The sequence below is a fragment of the Echeneis naucrates genome, chromosome 7, assembly GCF_900963305.1.
Source record: "Echeneis naucrates chromosome 7, fEcheNa1.1, whole genome shotgun sequence".
In the NCBI taxonomy this organism is placed as follows: domain Eukaryota; kingdom Metazoa; phylum Chordata; class Actinopteri; order Carangiformes; family Echeneidae; genus Echeneis; species Echeneis naucrates.
Genome location: NC_042517.1, coordinates 1334929 through 1354746, shown reverse-complemented (window position 1 = coordinate 1354746; position 19818 = coordinate 1334929). Strand labels below are relative to the sequence as shown.

At 42.2% G+C, this 19818-nt stretch overlaps 2 protein-coding genes across 3 annotated transcripts in view; one reads left to right on the top strand and one right to left on the bottom strand.

Moving 5' to 3' along the window:
* Positions 1-541: 541 nt before the first annotated feature.
* LOC115046288 (polymeric immunoglobulin receptor-like) lies at positions 542-4541 on the bottom strand. Its single transcript, XM_029506566.1, has 4 exons — positions 4313-4541; positions 2149-2493; positions 1657-1968; positions 542-952 (listed from the first exon to the last, which is right to left on the bottom strand). Exons 1-4 carry the CDS (start codon positions 4350-4352, stop codon positions 846-848), a joined length of 804 nt encoding a protein of 267 aa, XP_029362426.1. The 5' UTR covers positions 4353-4541; the 3' UTR covers positions 542-845.
* A 7530-nt stretch (positions 4542-12071) lies between these two features.
* The window catches only part of LOC115046480 (neural cell adhesion molecule L1.1-like), a 27995-nt gene continuing 20248 nt past the window's right edge, over positions 12072-19818 (top strand). For both annotated transcript variants that reach the window (XM_029506889.1, XM_029506888.1), the window contains exon 1: positions 12072-12212. The gene's annotated coding sequence lies outside the window, so the exon portion shown is untranslated. The remainder of the gene's footprint in view (positions 12213-19818) is intronic.

Genomic DNA, 19818 nt, shown 5'->3' with positions numbered 1-19818 from the left:
TTGATCTTGAGGAAGTTTCGACATGAAGCTCCACTGTCGTCCTGAGGTCGGTGTCTGAACTGCTGGATAATGAGGGGTGTGATTCAAGACCAACGGTCTGAGCTGCTGCTGAGGGAATGTCCGTCCCCACATTCTCAGAAAAAAATCTGTTGATGTTACAGTTCTTTCAGTTTTGTTTTTCCCTTTAAACATTTGTTTTTTCACCCTTTATTATTTGATGCTAAGAGTCCTTAAAGATAAAACTTCTTAATGTTGCTTTTAAACTTTTCATTTTGCCCAAAAAACTTCAAAGTTATGTTTCCATATAGCATTTGAGAAATGTGTGTGTGTGTGTGTGTGTGTGTAGGACCTTTGACCTATGAGGCCATTAATCAGCTGTTTTGCGTTACAGAAACAGATTTTAAGATAAAATGAAGGAAGTTTTGTTGAGGAAAACAGGCTGCACGATTTGGATGATCCTTCCTCAAATACGAGGTGACAGACTGGACTTAAGACAGCAGGAATTATCAGTTGCATCTACAGTAATACAGGACAACAAAAGGTTCATACAAAGATTTATTCATGGTTAACAATCAAAGCTAATTGTTCAACAATAGAAAGTTCAATTCACAATTACAGGTCCAATGTACAAACTTCTGACACAATTCAAAGGAAACTTAGCTGCTGAACTCAGTTGAATCAAGTTGAATCTCTTGATTAGACTTTTTTACACATGAATCAAATTAAAAAATCAGCGATAGCTCTTAAGGCACGTTACATTTGGGAAATAGCCAAATCAACAAATCCAACACAGTTAAAACACAAAAACCAACAGACACAAAGTTATGAAAAGAAAGTCACCTTCTTCAGGCATTTTGGTACCTCCATTTCTTCCAAAGGTAAAGACCCCCTCCAACAAAAAACAACACCAGGATCATCACAACCAAGCCAGGACCTATACTGGAGGTGGGCTCTGGGAATGAGAGAGAGACGAGGTTTAATAAACAAGTCGAGGCATTTTTGGGTTCATGACTTTCTACCTGGTAACTAGATGTTCTGCCTGTTGTGGTTGTTATGTTTCAGTTCTGCTTTATCGGTTCAACTGAGAGTCCCAGACCAAACAAAGAATGATAGACTAGATCCACAAACTTCCACAAATTGGACTGGAGCATGACGAGTGGTGCAACATACACAAAAAGCTTTACAACATACTCCAATCAAGCATGACAGTTCCTCTTTAAAAGGCGTTTTAAGGTCCGTCATGTCATAAACAGGACAAGGATGATTCCTGGATCAGTTTTACAAACATCGTTGTTAAAAATGCATTCAAGCCACAGATAGATAGAACTGGACAGAATCTCTGGATCAGAAAAAGGAAGGCAATAATGAAGAGTATTTCCAATGTGACTCCTACAATTGAAGTCAGATTGTGTTGAAGTCTATGGGAAAATATCTCTCCTCCTCAGTAAACATTTTCCTGATGAGTTTGTCGTCTCAATCTCTAGTTCATTTCATAAATGATGCATTTAGGGAAATAGACCAGAAAGGAGGGGAGGGGTTAGCGGGGCTACTGTGTGATCGACAGACTGCACTACCTAATCAGAATGGTGTACAGAGCAGGTCAGATCCAGATTTTCTACAAAGTTTACATAAAAAATGATTACATTTAACACTCACTCTCAACAACCAGGATGGAGAATGTTAGTTTTGTATCTTCCGAGGAATCACTTCGGTAACCACATGTATACTGTCCTGAGTCCGACTTTTTCAGCTTTTCAATCTTGACATACTGCCCAGATTTGAAAAGCAAGATGGCATATCTGCCGTTCTGAGCGAAGTTTTCACTGGTTTCAATGAGTATATCATCTTCTTGTGTGCATTCCCCCCGACAGAAGAAAATTCTGCCTCCAGTCTTAGAAGTGATGCAGGGATATAGGACAGTTTCTCCTTCAGTATTCGTCAGGGCAAAACCAGCGTCTTTAGGCCGATCTGTGGAAAAATAAAGAACAATCATCTTCACTTCCTGTCAGCTGGTTTTCAGTCTCTGACTTGATCATGTTCCAAATTACACATTAAACATCAGAAATGGCTTGATTCAGTTTGAATGAATTTGTTTTTATGTTCCAAAAGATGCTGAATATAGTGAAAAGACTAAAAAAATCAACTCACCTTTTGAAATTCTGATCTCAAAGTCAGCGTATGAATCTGGATCTGCTGAGCTGCCAAAACCACATCTGTACCATCCTGAGTCGGACTGAGTCATATTAGTTAGGCTCACATATATAATTGATCGTCCAAGAGATCCAGATGTACGCATGATGGTGTAATCACCCCTTTCACCAATGATCCCATCTGTTTTAATTAGAATATCGTCTCCCTTACATTGGTTCTTACACAGGAACATCGTAGTTCCAGCCTGGTCAGGTTGGAAAATTAAAAACGCATTCCCTCCTTCAGGACCCGTAAAGACAGAGGCCCTTTTATCGACGAATCGAGAGTTTCCACCACGCAGACCTGTTAAGAAGAAAAGCAGTGACAGCCAGAGGAAAACAGCTTCTCCTCAACATGTAGAATAACAAAAAAACCCAAAACCCACATTTGAGTTAGTGTACAGTCAGTGTACAACTTCAAGTCTGAAAGTATCCATCCATCCATCCATCTTCACGGAGGGTTCTGCAGCCAATCCCAGCTCACTCTGGGCGAGGGGCGGGGTCAGCCTGGACAGACCAACAACCGCTCAGACCTACGGATGAACCCGAACAGGATGTCTTTGGAGGCCCCAGGCCGAGAACCCAACCAGGACTTCCTAATTGTGGGGCAACAACGGTAACCACTACACCGCCGTGCTGCTTAAGTCTTAAAGTTTCTGATATTTAATGTACTTCAATATGAAAACTTTAAAGTGGGCAGCACAGGCCCCGGCCTGGGACCTTTCTGTGTGGGGCTGGGGGGCTCCACAACCCCCCTTGACCCAGAAACAGAAAAGAGGAAGAAGATGGATGATGGATGGATGGATTAACTGAAAGTGAACGCAGTTTAAAAAAAAAAAAACTGCCAATGAAAATGTACCAAGTTCCAGACAAAAAACAAAAACCACAAGACTACTTTCGTTTTTGGCTCAGTAAGACTGAGTGTGGGAAGATGCAGTGAAGTGGCCTCAGCACACACACACACACACACACACAGTTCCGATAAAGTTCCCATGATCTTTGTGAAGTTATTACATAACATGGTGCAGGAGTCTCCAAGCTGTAATGAATCGTTGTAGTTCACAACTAAATCAGCAGAGAAAAACCAAAAACAGAACTCAGATCAGCTGGGAAGGAAAAAGCTCGATAAGATAAATTAAACCAAAGCTTCATTTTCAGGAGATGGACATCGATTTTAGAGATAAATGTGGCTTTTGAAATGAATGAGTTAAACTCTTTTTCTGTTATTCAGGGTAGTTTTCCTGAGATCCTTTTCTCTGTGTGCTGAATTATCTTATATTAAGAAGCAGGAACAAGCTGAACAGCGTTGTTAAAACCTGCCCTGAAATCATCTGAGCAAGACAAAGATATACATTCCATCTGTAACGGCAAACCTTCCAGGAAGCAGTTCAGTCTCTTCAGCTCACGCTCTTCAAGCTGAATTCTTTCTGCTGCTCTCTGTGGACGCTGATTTGTTTTATCAGCCAAAGGATTCATCCCGTCTGCAGGCAGACACTGAAACTCCTTATAGAGTCTTCCTTCAGATGATCTACGTTTGAATCCTTGTTGGATATTATCTAATCTTATATTTATTTATTCAGTCCACGCCACACTCATTCAGCTCTTCACATGTATTTGTGTGCGTTGTGTTTTTTATCCCAAATGTATTTGGGACAATCTGTCGCTCAAAACCAACTAAAGTTGTTGAAGCTGAAATTAAAATGTCAGAGTAAATCTGAGGTGTAGCTATAATTCATCTTAAGTCTTCTTCTTACAGTGAAACTCATAAATGTTTGTGTTTCTCATCTCTGGTAGATCTCCTGCAGAGCGGCTGAGCCTGTCTGACAGGCGGACCTCTCTGAATGTCACTGTTTCCTAACAGTTGTGTTTCTCTGACAGCATGCTGGACTAAAAGAAACACAAATGACAGGCAGTCGATTTACAACCACGATTCATCACAATAGCCTTTTTTCTTCTTTGTTTGTAGTGATGAAAGGGGATTATGGGAGATTCAGTGGAGTAAAAGTGTTTTTGTTCCTGATCTGTAATTTTTTAAGCAGCATCTAGTAAAATAATAAATCAGTTAACAATCTGAGCACAGCTAAACTGGCACATGATGTGACATTCAGGTAATCACTCCTCACCTGAGAAGAAACAAAAGAGCAGAAGCTGGTAGACGCTCATCTTGAATTTCCTCCTGATGTGTTGATAAGCTGCTCAGAGAACTTCCTGTCACTTCAGCCCCTCTTACAGGAATAAACGATGCACTGAGAGGTTGAAACCAGCAGCAGCAACTATCCGAATGCTGTCTGATGTCATGGAGGGCGGAAACTCTCTGGAGCCATTTTCAACAACCAATCCAGCTGAATTTGGATCTGATGCTGTTTCTTTAGTTTGCTGTGTGTTGGCTTTGGGTTTAACGTTTTTTTTCTGTAGAAAGTTTAAAAATAAATGTGAATGAAACTAACCTGTTACAGGAACAGGCAGATTTCAGCGCAATCAGTGGTGACATCCCCCAACAACTACACTGACCTCCATGATTTGGAGTTTCCACTGTGCTCAAGACAAACTTGTACTGCCTGACTGACTGTGTGTTGTGGTTTCATACTATAAAATAACGTTTTTATGACTCAGGCGGATTATTTGGAGGTTTTACATCTTTAGTGACTAATGTGATACTGAAGTGTATCACTGCAGTTTGGTGATTCTCTGCTTTATGACAACTAAGAAACTGATAAATATGATGAAACCATTTTATATTTCATTTCTTCCCTCTTCCCTCTTTCTCATCTTTCTCCAGTTCCTTTGTTTTCTTCTTCTGCCTCTTTTCTGCTTTCACGTGTTTTTTAATCTTATCTTTTTAAACAGAGAGTCGGCCGGCCAGTCCTCACCTGAGAGGAAGGAGAACAGCAGAAAATGGAGGCAGTTCATCCTGAATTTCATCCAGATTCTCTTCACTTCTTCCACTCTGTGTCTGCCATATCAAAGATTCAATCAATTTGAAGTGAACAATTTACTTCCACTGTCTTGCTTTGGGTCACCACTGATAATTTTGGATTAGTTCCTCTTTATGAATCGTCTGTATACCTCCAGCTGCAGTTGAAACCTTCACCGTTCTTATGAATCTGCTAAAGTGAAACTAACCAATCCTCCAACAACAGACCGCACCAAACTGAAGTGAAACCTCCATTGATATTCAAATAAACAACAGGGTTGTAGAAAGTTTTACAAAAAGTCCAAAACATATTTTGAAATCCCAGATGTGAAGCCATCCTTTGCCATCGCTGAAATGTTGATGGAATGCAGAACACAGAAGAAATCACAAGAACACGTATTAGTATTTACTGCCTACACACTAAACAATCATAAAGCAAATAAAAGTTAATTAAATGAAAAAAGAAGAGAGCAAAGTTTTTCACTTCACTTCTCTTCTCTCTTGCAGAAACTTGCAGAAAACACAAAGCAGTTGGTACAATGTTTTATTTAAACAAACTCTTGTTTAGCACTGATGCTGTAACGGTTCACTTTTTGATTGTAATGATTTAAGGTGGAGGCTCTGTTTGTAAACAGCTACAACCTAACAATGATTTCATGACTCCAATAAGATATATTTTGTATTTATATGCCGTATTGATGTGTGTATCTCACTTTTTAACAGCAGAGTTCAAAAGTGCAGAGCATTTGGAAAATGTTTGCAGGAAATTAATGATGCAGTCAGATGTATTTACAGAATGAATATACAAAAGTCCTGTGTGTGTTTGTGTCTGATGTACTCGGGGAGGGATGATTTTTTGAAGTGTTTAGATTCATGATGAAATTAATGGCTCTCATGGCACTGTTCCTTTCAAAGTAAAGGCTTGTGGCTCTTTGATAATGTGAACTTTATTAGCCTCAAGGGGCAATTCCCGGTACAGTCGGCAATGTGGACAGATAAATCACACACACAAACAAATGCACACAGTGAGGAGGGACATGTCACTTAACACTGTGGAGGAGTCCAGTGGTGGCAGGGACAGATGGATCTTCGGTCCATTTGTCCTTGGCAGAGCATATCTACAGCCAGATGGCAGATGAGTGTCTTCTGCCCAGAGAGGACATGGTTCTGTTTTTATAGAAAAGTGAAAGAGATTTTACTGCACGCTCCCACGATGTAGTCCAACCTCCGTTCAAACGGACTCAAGACGAATTTTCATAAAACTGGGCCATGTTTGGCTCTGTGAAACTGCTGAAATCACTTATAATCACCACTGTGACTTTATTACTCTGATTTTGGAAATTGTTATGTAAAATAAGTTCCATTCACATGAATGCAATTCGTGCAACACTTAATTTAATTTAAAAAAAATATGTTTTCTTGGTAAAACAAATAAAATCAACACAACTAACTTTTGCACAAAGTATATTTCAGTGCAAATCAGATTCTTAGTGTTAAGCCTCTCCAGCAGATGAACGCCTGTCCTAAAAAACATTTTATGGATGAAGTAAATTAATAAAGCATTTCCCCAAAACAGAATAGATTTGATGAATCAGAAATGTAACCTGACAGGCCATTAATTGTACGGAATGAGAAAAGGGCCAAAATAAATGTGAGCCTCTTTTGTCGTATTCATTTCCGGGTTTGTTTTTTTTTCCTCAGGTCGGTTTCGGTCAAACTTGGCCGTCCTCCGCGTCTGATTGGTCAAATTTAATTCAATCAGCTGACGTACATTTAGCCAATCGGAGGTGCTCATACCTTCATCGACCCAATCAGAAGCGGAGGAAGGCGGGGCCCTGTCGGAGAACCGAACCGAACTTCCTGTAACGTCCAAAGAAAACAAAAACACGAATTCTGGACGGCTCCGTGACGAGGACTCACGAGATCTCGCGAGTTCACGCATAATCGCGCGGTATGCCCGGTTGTAGTCTCACAAACCCAGTTTATTGTGTTTATTTGTCCATCCAGACGACATTTTGGACAAAATCCAAGGCGCGAAATACGGTATTTTATTTAGAAAGTACACCGGATGTTTGATTTTGTGTCGCGAGCTGCGCTCCGGCGAAATCAGAAGTCGAAATTATCAGTTCCGGAGGGCTGCTGGATGAAATACTGCTCCTCTGTGTATGTTTGTTCTTTCTTTATTTTATTAATCATTTATTACTTTCCCTGTCGGGTTTTAATTAATTTTGCACGTTTTTTTGTGTGTGTATCCGCAGCCATCCAGTTGAATTTGGTAATTCTGCCACAATAACAAGAGAAGAAGAGGATGTTAGTCACAGTTTGACCTTCTTCTTCTTCTGAGTTCACATTTTCACTTCCTCCTTTAACGTCTTTTTTCATTATTATTTTTCATTATTACATTGAATCATGACGGCCAACTTCACCCAAATTCAAAAGCACAGTTAGCTCTGACAAACAGGAAGGTGGAGGTTTTTCTCCGACCTGTAACTTTGGGCCTTTTTTGGTTGTTAAAGCTCAGAAGGGGCTTCATGAGATGGGTGCAGATCCCGGGGGACGGGATGTCTGAACATATGCTAAATTATTCAAAGTTGAACAAATGTATTTTCAGACTTCACATTCTTCACATTTTAGATTCACATATAAGCACAATAAATCATTCCCTGTGCAGTTCTTTTTGAACGATATGGCGAGCCTCTTGTGATTTATGATGGCATGGTGTGTGTTGCCTACAGACAAAAAAAAAACAAACTTTTCTGCCCCCCCCTCCCTAAAAGCAACTAAAAGCAGGCGTTGTTTTATTTTAGAATTCACACCAAATATCTTTTTTCCATCAGCACTGAGGACATGAATGTTCAGACTGTTAAAAACAGTCCGCCACAGTTAACACCGCCGACGGTTCTCCAGCTCTCGAGCTCTTTTGTTAAATATTGAATAATCCGGCCCATAAAGGTATCAAATGAATGAACATAAATAAATGTGACACGTTTGGTGTAAAAATCTAAAAAGTCTTCTCTCATAATATTTTCTTGTTTTCATATATTTACCTAAAAGATAATTCAAGTTATTAGATATTGAGTGTTTTTGTCAAATAAAATTATTGTCATTAATGTGTGCAGAGGAAAGTAGAAGGAATAAATAAATGGATGTCAAATCAGAAGTTTAACTGAACATGCCCAGAAAGTGACAGAAAATGGAAATTCATGAATAAAAAAACAAAACTGGATTAAAGTCCAGTGATTGAGTTAACAAACTTATTTACTCTCTACGGCCAGATATAAGACGATGATGTGATGTGATTATTGTTGCTGCTTGGTCTGTAATATTCACCAGACCAGTTCAAATAAAAACAAAATAAGAAAACATATTAGAAATTAAAATCCTGGATATTTAAAGTGAAATAAGCTGTTGGACCTGTTGGAGGGTCAGACATGTTGTCACTTCTTGGTGACTTTGTGTGTGTTCCTGTGATAATCAGGACGCTGTGCCGCCGTCACACGGCCACAGTAGCTGACTTGTTTATCAATAATGACAGAAAATGAGTTTGTTGAATCGAGTTGATGTGATTCCTGGAGGTGAATGCACGCTGAGGTTTCATTAGAAAATCTTTTCTGCTGCTCACTGAGCAGATATCGACATTTTGCTGTCGATGAATTTACATTATAAATAATCTGTTAAAGAGATTGAAGAAAAAAGGGCCAACAGTTTGAATTAAGAATGAAAGAGTTAGATTTTTTTCCTCATCAGCAGCTTCCTGCTCATGTGTGATTTATCTCTACACTTTATTCTTCTGTTTCCTTTGGACGTACATTTATGAACCCAGTGGGCTGACGCCAGCATCATAGTTTGCAAAATGCATTTAAAAAAATGATTTCCAGATTGGACTGGACTGAATGAACAGATTAAAGGTAACCAGTTGGGCAGAGCTCCACTGTTGCTGCTTTGTGAGAGGAGATGGATGTGATTTAGTTATCAAAGGAACATTTTAGGAAACAGTCCAGTCAGTTTTTATCTGTTTTTCCTCGACAGGCACTTTCCTAATACAGCTTATTTTTCTAATAATTTTAATTATAGTGAATTCCCGCCAGGAGCAAAGGGGAAACATGTCCTTTAAAGAGGACGACACCTTGAGCAGAGCCAGACTCAGGGGGGGCGGCCATCTGCCTGCTTCAGCGTGGCTGTAAACTGTAAAAACTCTGTAGACCAGCCTGCCGCCTTCCTTCTCTGGTTGGCTGTTTTCTTATATTTACTACACAGACACCAGCTCATGGCAAAAAAGGGAAAAAGCACATTTTCTGAAAAATTAAGTTCAAATTAAAGTCAACATGGATCAAGATTAACATGGAAATTAAGATTTGTTTAGGTAGAAGAGGAAAGCATGAGAAGGTTAGCAGTCAGGAAATGAATACAGAGAGGATGAAGGCCCCAGTGTGCAGAATTCATAAGCTTAATGGATCTAATTGGCTGACTGGGTTTATTGATGTGTAATTAAATAAAACGTTAATTCTTGTACGGGTTCCCATTGCTCCAAAGAACGACTTTCTCCACCTCTCTCCATTTGATGATGACAAAGATGGCAGCTCATCAGAGTCAGAGGCTGAGTCACACTTACGGTAAACAGTGTGTGTGTGTGTGTTTGTGTGTCTGTACATGCTTGATGACATGTCCTAGACAATCCCAGACACGAGACAAGGACATGAGAGAGCTGCTGTATTGATCACAGCATCCTCAGCCGCACACACACACACACACAAAAATCACACACAGACACACACAAGTTAAATGAATTTGGACTTAAGTGAAGGAGGACATGGGTGGGGGGCCAACACGAGCTACAGGAGGTGGAGGAGATAATGGAACGGCTGTCTGCTTCGGAGGAAACTCAATTTGCTGAGCAGAAGGAGATGAGAAGATGAAAATGAAAGACGGAGCAATGGAGGAGGAGCAGGAGGTGAAAACAGAGCGGTTTCTGTTTTAAAGGCCGCCCTGCACGGCGTTTTTGTGTTAGTGTGTTAGAGTGTTTCCCGCCGCTGACCATAAATGCATTAACAACTGCTGGATTGATCGTTGGCCGCTGACTTTTTCCTTCAGTGCCATTAACAGGTCAGAATTTCAAGTTGTACAAAACTTTTGCATCACTCATCTAAATAAGAATGAATGTGATTAATTATTTAAGTATTTACTGAGAAGAGGATGTGCACACACACACACACACAGTTGTAGTTGGATCTTAACCACTCTAGACTCTCTTCTGATTGGGTGGTCAGGTCTGTCAATCACACAGTAGCCCCGCCCCAAACCCCTCCCCTTTCCCCCGAAATGGAGCATCATTTAAAAAATTACCATGTTGTATTGAAAACTGTAAACTAGAGACTGAGAGCCTAAATTCATCATGGACGAGGAGGGACATTTTCCCATAGACTTCAACACACTGACAGCTTGAGTCGCCCCCTGAAGGTTTAAAACTCAGCACTCAGACTGCAGGTCCACATTTATACAGAACTAAAAATAGAGAACATCATTTTACAGAAATAATCTGATTCCATAAAAGTCCGTAGAGATGAAATCACTTTTTATTATTTTTATTTTTACGGCGCTGCTTCTGAATTGTTTTCTGAGTTATCTCATCATTGCACTGACGTTGATTCTGGGAAAGTCACTCATGATCAGATCCGACATCAGGGGGCCATGTGGACCCTTCTGGGTCAGATTCACTGTGTACTGTTAGTTTGGGAGCCACTTGAGAAGACAGCAAGGCAATAAATATAAACACACACACACACAAGATATTTGGTGTTAAATCGCTTCTAAAGAAATCCTTCCTGTCCATCTGTCCTCTAACACTCCCCACCTTTCACTCTCTCTCTCGCTCTCTCTGTGGAAGAGCGGGGGCGTTGTGGACAATAACACAATACCACATTTGGTCTCATGTTGGTCTCAGAGTCCAGAAGGTGACGAAGAAGTCAGGAGGAGCTGAGCAGACGGACGGACTGACAGATGATGAAGGAAGATGTTTATGAGCGCAGTGACTCAGCTGATCTGATCTCCGTCTCATCTTCATTCTGTCCAAGTTCGTTTTCATCCAGAGTAGCAAAGTTTAACAACTTTAACACAATCAGACTACAGCAAAAAGTGACACGTTAATTAAAGCTGCACTGTTTGGTTTGTTGACGATGTCTTGATCTTTTTAAGTGAATTGAAAAGACTCCATCGAGCTCCGGAGTTCTTGATGAGTCTTTGTTTGTCACTTCCTGGTTCATGTTTCCAGTCTCAGTCAGTTTGTGCCGCTTCACATCTGGTGTGCAGTTCTTGTGACAAAAAGGAGGTGTTCATGATTAACTGGTAGAACTGAGTAAACAGGAGTGTTGCTGAGAGACGACGAAGCTTCCTCTCCCTTCTTCTTCCTATTTGTTCTCCCAGCTACACCTCCTCAGACTAATTATCACCATGTGTTCCAGTGATTTCCTGTAACTCTAAAGATCAGACTCTAAAACTTCTGCAGCTCTACAACAGTGGACTTTAATTCTGACAGGAGGACACTGATTCATGAAGAAAATGGGATCGAAATCTGAAGATCATGATTTCAGATCATCTCACGAAACAATCGAACTGTGTGTTAAACAAAAAAATCATCTGTTTTGTGTTTTAGTCAGATGAATCCAGATTTTATTTTCTGCTGCAGCCCAGAACAGAGACAGAGGGAGAAAAAGAGAGGAGGGGGGTAGTATGGAGGTAAAGAAGAAGGGAGGGGCAGGAGGTATCAGGGGAATACAGGAGGAGAGAGAGAGAGAGCGAGAGAGGCTGCAATGAAAGAGGCTGATGTCATTTCTATGATGCGACCAATCAGAGAGCGGCGCAGGAAGAGGGAAGGAGGGAGGGTGTGTGAGGGGGGGGGGGGGCCGGCCGAGCTCAGAAGGGTGTGTTTTATGGACCACTGCAGCATCAGTGCAAAAAGGAAAGGAGAAAAGGCACGACCCAGTGGAGAGGAAAGACATTTAAACAAACCAGAGTGCACTGACAGACAGAAAGAAAGACGAGAGAGACACCAGGAGAGGACAGAAGAGACGGGAAAAGACCGGGACGGACGGACAAACGCCACACCTGCAGAGGTAAGACGAAAACAAAAGCATCTCCATGCTGCTTCTGTCTGGGTTTCCATGCATGAATCCGTGTGTGTGTGTGTGTGTGTGTGTGTGATGTCTTACATAACACCAAGGCAGGTTGCTGATGTGGGTGTGTTACTGTAACTGTCCTCAGATGGACATCAGTGTGTCCTCTTCTGTCTGCTTTCACTGTCTCAACCTAAAAATACATAAAACATGAAATGACTGCCCCCCCCCATGTGTGCAGACTGTGTGGGTGCATCGGTCTTCAGGGAGTGTCTGATTGACTCGATTCAGTCTCTTAATATCTGATTTGTCATCTGCAGCAGCACATTTTTATTAATATTGAATGAAATGCTGCACTGTACAACATTATAGTGATGAATTATTCATGAGCCTTCTGCCTTTTCGTGCCAAAACTTCCGTCAGCTACGATTTTGTTCTTTTTCTTGGCGTCATATCTGCAAAGACTTCAGACTTGGCTGTCTTCGCCTGCCAGCTGGAATAATTAACTGAACAACCTGCAGGTTCCCCATAAAAAGAGTGAAAATGTTCCTTGGAAGGAAATTTCCACGTCCCAAACTCATTAAATTTCTGACCAATCGTCCACAATCAAGAGAAGAAGAGCAGCGTCACACTTATGAAGCCAGAACCAGGAAACGTTAAGTAGTTTTGCTTAAACATGAGAAGTTTTAGTTTAAGGATTCATTTCACTTTGTTCTCGGTCATACTTTCCTCCAGGTCTGCGTTTGTCTGTTTACTCTTGAATTCCTCTCCTCTCTCGTGGCAACATCGTTGAAGCCTCTCAAACGTCTGCCTCCCTCTCGTTTGCACTGTGGGGGGGATTTTCCCACCGTGATTCCTCCGGCAGAATCCCTCAAAGTGGGCCAGAACCTGAGACCAGGACGAAGGGCCTGCAGCGGGAGAATAAAGAGAAGAGTGAATCCAAAAAGAGCAGGATGGCTGAAAGAGAGAGGGAGATGCAAAGAGTCTGGGCTGGGACGAAGATGAGAGGTAGAGGAGGAGGAGGAGAGTTAGACTGCCAAATTATTTTGCCAAATTTCTCTCTCGTGCTTGTGAAGCCAAACTGAACCATCTGGTGGGATTTTATATGAAAGCTGCATTTTCTTTAAGCACCTGAACGCTGACGGACTGACGGACACCAGCAGTTTACAGCTTTTCCACAGAGGATGAAGATGATCTGTGGGCGGGCTGCGTTAATGCATCCAACATAATCAGGATCCAAACGTCGCAGTGTTTCCAGTGTGATAAAGAAAAACCACATTTCTTCAGTCCTGTTTGGATTCCAGCTTTTTCTTTCTCTCCTCAGTCGTTTCTGTCACACATCAGTTCAGCTACAGAAATAAACATCAGAACTGAAACCTGCAGTGTCGGCAGTAAAGAGGACTGTTCAGACTTCCTGGGCTCCCTCCTTCCTCTGGAGCCTTTTGGAGGAGGGAACATCACAGTGTGACTAAAAAACTTGACTAAACAGCAGAAAGTGGATAACAAACGAGGCTCTTTGGGCCTTTTTCTGCATCTTTGTGTAAAATAAAGTAAAACTTTCCAGCCTTGTTCTGTCCTGCACTTATCACAGACGTTCTCTTGCTCTCAGGCCACGAATTTCTGCAGATTAGATGAAATTCTGCGCGTTAAAGGCCACAAAAGCAAAAGCAGGACAGAGTTTCTTTGTGGGTCTGTCTGTGGATCCTGTTATCTGCTCGGCCTCCATTTCCGCTCTGCATTTGCATTTCACATCAGCTCTTTGGGACTTTGGTCAGCTTGTTACAGCCAGACTGGCTGACTGACCTCCTGCCGACATCCAGATTGGTGCGATAGTGCCCCGACTGAAAGGACAACGTGGATTTCTCTGGTCCCGGCAGGTCTATAAAGTCAATAAAAGTCCCAGGAGGAAGGTTGAGGATGCAGTTTAGAGTCAGACTAAAAGGTCTGAGCTGCAGGACCGCCGTTCAGTCGGAGATCTGGACCCAGAAAATTAGATTAGTCTGATTCTGTCTCTGTCTCGGTCTTTCTCTTTATTTCCTATCCATCTTCATCCATCTCTCTCACGCCCCCCCCTTCCTCTTTTGGCCTTTCTTTTTGCCATCTTTTCTGCAGAATGAGGTCTTTGTGTTGAGAAATTGGAGGAATGTCTCTCACTCTATTTCCTCTTCCTGTCTTCATCTTGTTCTTCTTCTCATCTTCATCTCCACTCTGCCATCATGATTTTCCCCATCTGTGTGTGTGTGTGTGTGTGTCTGTGTGTGTGTTGGGTTGGGGGGGTGCGTCCATTAGCCTGGATTAGGCACTCCAGGAGGGTTTTAACAGCCCCTCTGTGTTTGGGCCTTTAATCTCCTCAGAACAGCTAATCTAACTTCAACGGCTTTAACACACACACACACACACACACACACACACACACACACACACACACACACACACACACACACACACACACACACACACACATCCTGACAAGTATGTGACTTCTGTCTGTTTTCCTGAGCCGTGTAGTTGAACCATGACAAGACTCCATTCATGCCGTGACCTCGAACACAGAGGACACTTTATCAGCCAAATATCAGACCAACAATATCATCAGTCACTCAGCTGACAAAAACCCACATGGCGCACAACATTTCTGACCAAAACACAAAGTAGTGAGTCATAACACACAACCTGGACGAGATCAGTCTGCCGACTGAATCCATCTGGAGCTCTTTTTAATGAAATGCAGCTTCCGTTATAAATATGAACCCAAACTCGTTCCTCTGAAATCAGTTCTCTTAAAAACAAAAAACAATTCATCCATCGGCAGGAAATTTATTGACAAAACTTCTTATATCTTTGAGTCAGTCAGTTCTGAAGCCAGTTATTTGCTTCTTTCAGCGTCTGAAATGTGAGAATTTGCGGCTTTTCTTTGTGTTATGGAGCATTTGGGTTTTAAACTGCTTGGATTGAGTCTTTAAATCTGTGAAAACACAAATACACTCCTCCTGCTTCCTCTTTATTTTGTTAGAAATAATCCAACTCTTGAACTTGTTGTAACTCTTAGTTTAATAACTGACCTGTTTCTGATTGATCGATCTTCACATTTGCTCTTTTTGATTTTTAATTTGAAAACATGAATAATTTAAATTTTTTGCGTTTAAATCATTCCATACATAAATGAAAAGTGTATATTTATATGTTGTGTTACAAACTGAGCAGGTGACACCATAGTAATTAACATTCACATGTAGTAATAATTATAATATTGTCTGGTGTCAAACTATGAAAATATCTCTAAAGGCTGATAAATAAACTCCATTTTTGTGAGTTTGAATCGTCTCAGTCTGTCAGACTGTGTTCATTTCTCTGTTAATGTCTCGCTCTGCATCAAGAAGCTGCACAAAAGAGAAAATCGTTCCCAAAACAGACGACGTTTCGATTCAGACCATCAAACTGAGCCGACGAGGCAGGTGGGAACGAGACAATGGCAAAAACTGTGTGTGTCCATTTTTACGAGTGTGTGTGTGTGCGAGAGAGAGAGAGAGGGATGGAGAGGTGAAACGAGGCGATGCAGGGAGTGGCAGTGGAGAGAGAGCAAAGTGTGAAGGGACAGAGTGGGGGATGGGAGGACGGAGGGAGGGGCAGCGTGGGGGATGGGGGAGAGAAATATGACTGTGCTGCTGCTGCTGCTGCTGCTGGAGTCAGGGGGTTACCATGGTGACGGGGGAGAGACAGAATGGGATGGGAGGTCGACTTCATTCACACACACGCTGATGCCAATTGACATTTTCACCGACTGATTGAATAATATGATGAGTATCAAATCTCCTTTTAATTCAAGTCTTCCCTCCTGTTCTCGGAGGACGAGATGAAGAAACACACCGAGGGGGGGGGCTGCAACTTGGAAATGCAGTCAAAGCTTTTTGGACGTTTACTGGAAAGAGCATCCGCAGTCATACTTACAAAATAAAAAAAGATTAAAATAAAATTCAGAAAGTGAGAAAAATGTTAATTTAGATTTTATCTTCCAGCAATCAGATCTCTTTTTGTGTGTGTCTTGTTTCTGGATAATTACTGAGTAAATCTGCTCTGTGGAAAGTAACCGTGACCAGATTACGACATAAAAGGTTTATTCATGGTGCTGATCTGTTGACAGTGAACACATCAGTGAGACGTTCACAGACGGGTTTGTTCCTCGCCAGCAGAAAATCTCTAATCTAAACTTTATGGAGTCATATTTGGGCCTTCTGATGTGACGTTTTGTCGTCTGCAGAAGCTGAGCCATAAAAAGTACGGTCAGAAAGGCTCCGCTTCGTTTTGACCTTTCCTGTTGAGCTGCAGGTTCAAAAAGGAGCTCTGGATCCGTCGTTTTGCCGGCTGCTGGTTTCAGCTCTCACGCTTTGGAGATCAAGATGATGAAGCTTTAATGTGAAGCTCTCAGCTCTCAGTCGGACCAGCTGCCGGGTTGTGTGTCTGTGTGTGCCAGATGTGTGAGCATGTGAGTGGAATCAATCTGCATAATATCATGAAAATCTTCTCTCCTGTCTGGTTTTGTTGCCTCGAGCCTGATGAAGTTTTACAGCTGTGATTTCCAGCTCAGTCGATTATTCTCACTTTATCAGTGTTTGGGACGAGCGTCTCACTCCGTCCTTCGAACGCACTGACTGGAGCTCTGCTGCTTTCCTTCTGTGTGTTTCCTCCATCTTTGATGTCCAGAGTCACGTCTCCACATCGGACGCTCCTATTGGCTCCGGTGGGTGATGTCACAGCCAATCAGAGTCTCTGGATCAGTCCTGTATGTTTCTGAGTTTATTGTGTTGACAGAATAAAGACAATCAGATATTTGGAGCTGATTTTTCATCATTAATGAGCAGAACTGCTGATCAGTTAGAGACAGAAACGACCCAAACACACGAGAGGAACTTTTCTTTGGAGAAGAAGGAAACATTCAGAGTGTTTTTTTAGTGAGTTCTTGTTTTCTGAGTCTGAGCTGAGTCAGACTTTTAAATGACAGCTTTATGAGGAAAAACTGGCTGAGAAGCGGTTCAGTCATTTTGTGTAAAAAAGATGTAATCAGATGTGGAAACCACGCAGAGAAAACTCCACCGTCTTTTGATGGCGTGTCGGAGTCCCAGCAGATAATTATCACTCTGAGTGTTTGAGACGTTTCCTCTCCGGTTGGTTCTGAAGCAGCAGAGGAACAGAAAGGCGGTCCGGCTGCTCAGCACATGATCATGACGTCGCAGCATTCATGGTCGCTGATGTTGACATAATTAAATCAGATGACTTTATTAAGAGGTTTATATGTTGTCTTAAATTCCATCTTTAATGTGAATGCTGTGATGATGTTTTATTATTTTCCACTTCATTCCATCCCAGATTAATGGCAGGATGCGAGCCCCCCCCCTCCCTCTGCATTGCTTATTTTATGTGACGGCAGTGATGGATGTGTGGCTGGAGGTCTTGTGTTAGCCGCCCAGAGTGCTCTGTTACCCCGTGGCCTCTCCCAGCTGGTGCTACTTGCCCCCCCACCCCACCACCCCTGAAGAGGCAGTTTATCCAGGAGCATACCGCCACTGATGACTGATGTGTGCGCTCCGGGTACTCTTGGCTTCATCTGTCGTGTGGAGAGGCAAATCACAAACAAACACACGGAAAGTGGCTTTGTGTTTGCAGAAGTGTTAGCGTGTGTGTGGCGGCAGGCGGGCGGGGCTAATCCAGAGGTGGCTAAACAATGTCACGCCAATAAGAGCTGATTTGAATGAGAAAGACTTCGGGTGGAGCTCTGGGACCAGCCGGGGGGTAAAAGTCTCCCCCACCCGTCTGAGAGGCAAATAGAAATACCACAATATTTCAGACGAACACGCATTTCTATGGACCAAAGGCATCATCTGATTCATGACGTCGGCCCTCAACTACTTAGTCTGAATCATTTTAAACTCTGTAGCTCTGTTTTGTACAGATTCAATTTTAATTCAGGTTGTTTGGTTGTATTTTTGAAAAAATGAAATAATCTTTGTCCCGTTTAGTTTTTGTTAACAAGCCAGCACTTTAGAAAGTAAAAACATTATTTTAACTTTATTCTTAGTTTCCCTTAGAGTAGATGTCTGCCATGCAAACACGAGTTCATTAGCACAAAAGGCAGAAAACAGCTGAAGATGATGGGAAGTTTTCCCTGCTGATGATCCCGTCTGTGTCAGTTATCCTGCGGGGACCATGAACGCCTCATCCTCTGAATTTCACGGCAGTCATAACTGTTGAGATATTTCCATCTGGAACGAAGCGATGAGAATATAATTTGGACAAAGGGGCAGTGTCTCAGCCGGGGGGGGGCCATCTTCTCTCACCACATCCTTCCTTTTATGTTTGAGGCCGATAAGACAGGAGGAGTTTTCACGGCTGAGTTTCAAAGACCCATCAGAGACAGAAAAGTAGTTAATGATGGAGGAATCTGCACAGACGGCGAGAAAACAAAGGCAGCGAAGACGTTGGAGAGGTCAGAAACCTCCTCGTGTTTATTGAGTTATTCATCTGGTCTCGTCCTCGGGGGCTTTCAGTCTAGTTAGACATGGACACAAAAGGCGGCTCAGCAGAGACACGTGGCGACGGATCATTCAGCCAATTCAGCTAAAATCAGGGAGGGACGACGCAAAAACAGAAGAAGAAGAGTGTGTCGTTCACCAGAAATGAATCACAGCAACTGAAAGCTGAGAGCTGAACTCACATCTCGTGCTTCGGCAATGAAACACAGAACGCCAAGATGGCGTCCAGCCCGGACGACAACAAACCGACCTCAGACGACAAGAACATTCAACTGTCAAAGATTTTCATTGTTCCCGATAAACAAGACCGTCAGTCATTTCACCTTCACGTCGTCCAGTTTCTACGGACGATTAACTGGAATGTTCTGGCTGTTTCTGAATGTTCTGGGATGTCTTCAGACCTTTTAGAGCTCAGATGGGTTTTCATGTTTCTGCACAGGAAATAATTAACACACATAAATCTTCTTTATGTCAGTGTGTGTTTTCGGGCTGTTCCACATCGGCCTCATTCACCCGACAGAGACACTTCAGGAGGAAACACAACATTAAAATCTTCTCGGTGCAACATCGATCTCATGAGACTTCCAATTTGAACAGAACATTTTAGCGCTCTGTTTTAACGTCGTAATGTAAAAAGGTAAATGAAACACGATGACTGCTGATCAGGCAGTTTGAGTCACTGTTGAGTCACTGAAGAGAAATAAAACCACACGCTGACGGAGATGAAGACAGAATTTTGTGGAGACGCTTTCATAAAAACGGACTCCGGTCCAAAGTTTTGTTTTCCAGACGAGACGACAAAAGACAGAAGACTCCCGACCACTTCCTGTTTCAGACTCTATTATAAGACGAATAATCTAATCTAAGAGGTCTTAACCAAACTAAGACCGATCCAACCAGCTGATGAAGATCCAGGACGGTCTTCCAGGTTGGACGACTCTCTGGCGGGGTCGGGGGTCAAAGTTAAACACGCTGACACTGGAGGCTGAAGACGGGACGCAATTAGGAAAAGGTTGCTGTTTGAGTCCAGATCGATCCAGTTCACACATCAAATGTCCGGTTCAACGTCCTGATTTCCT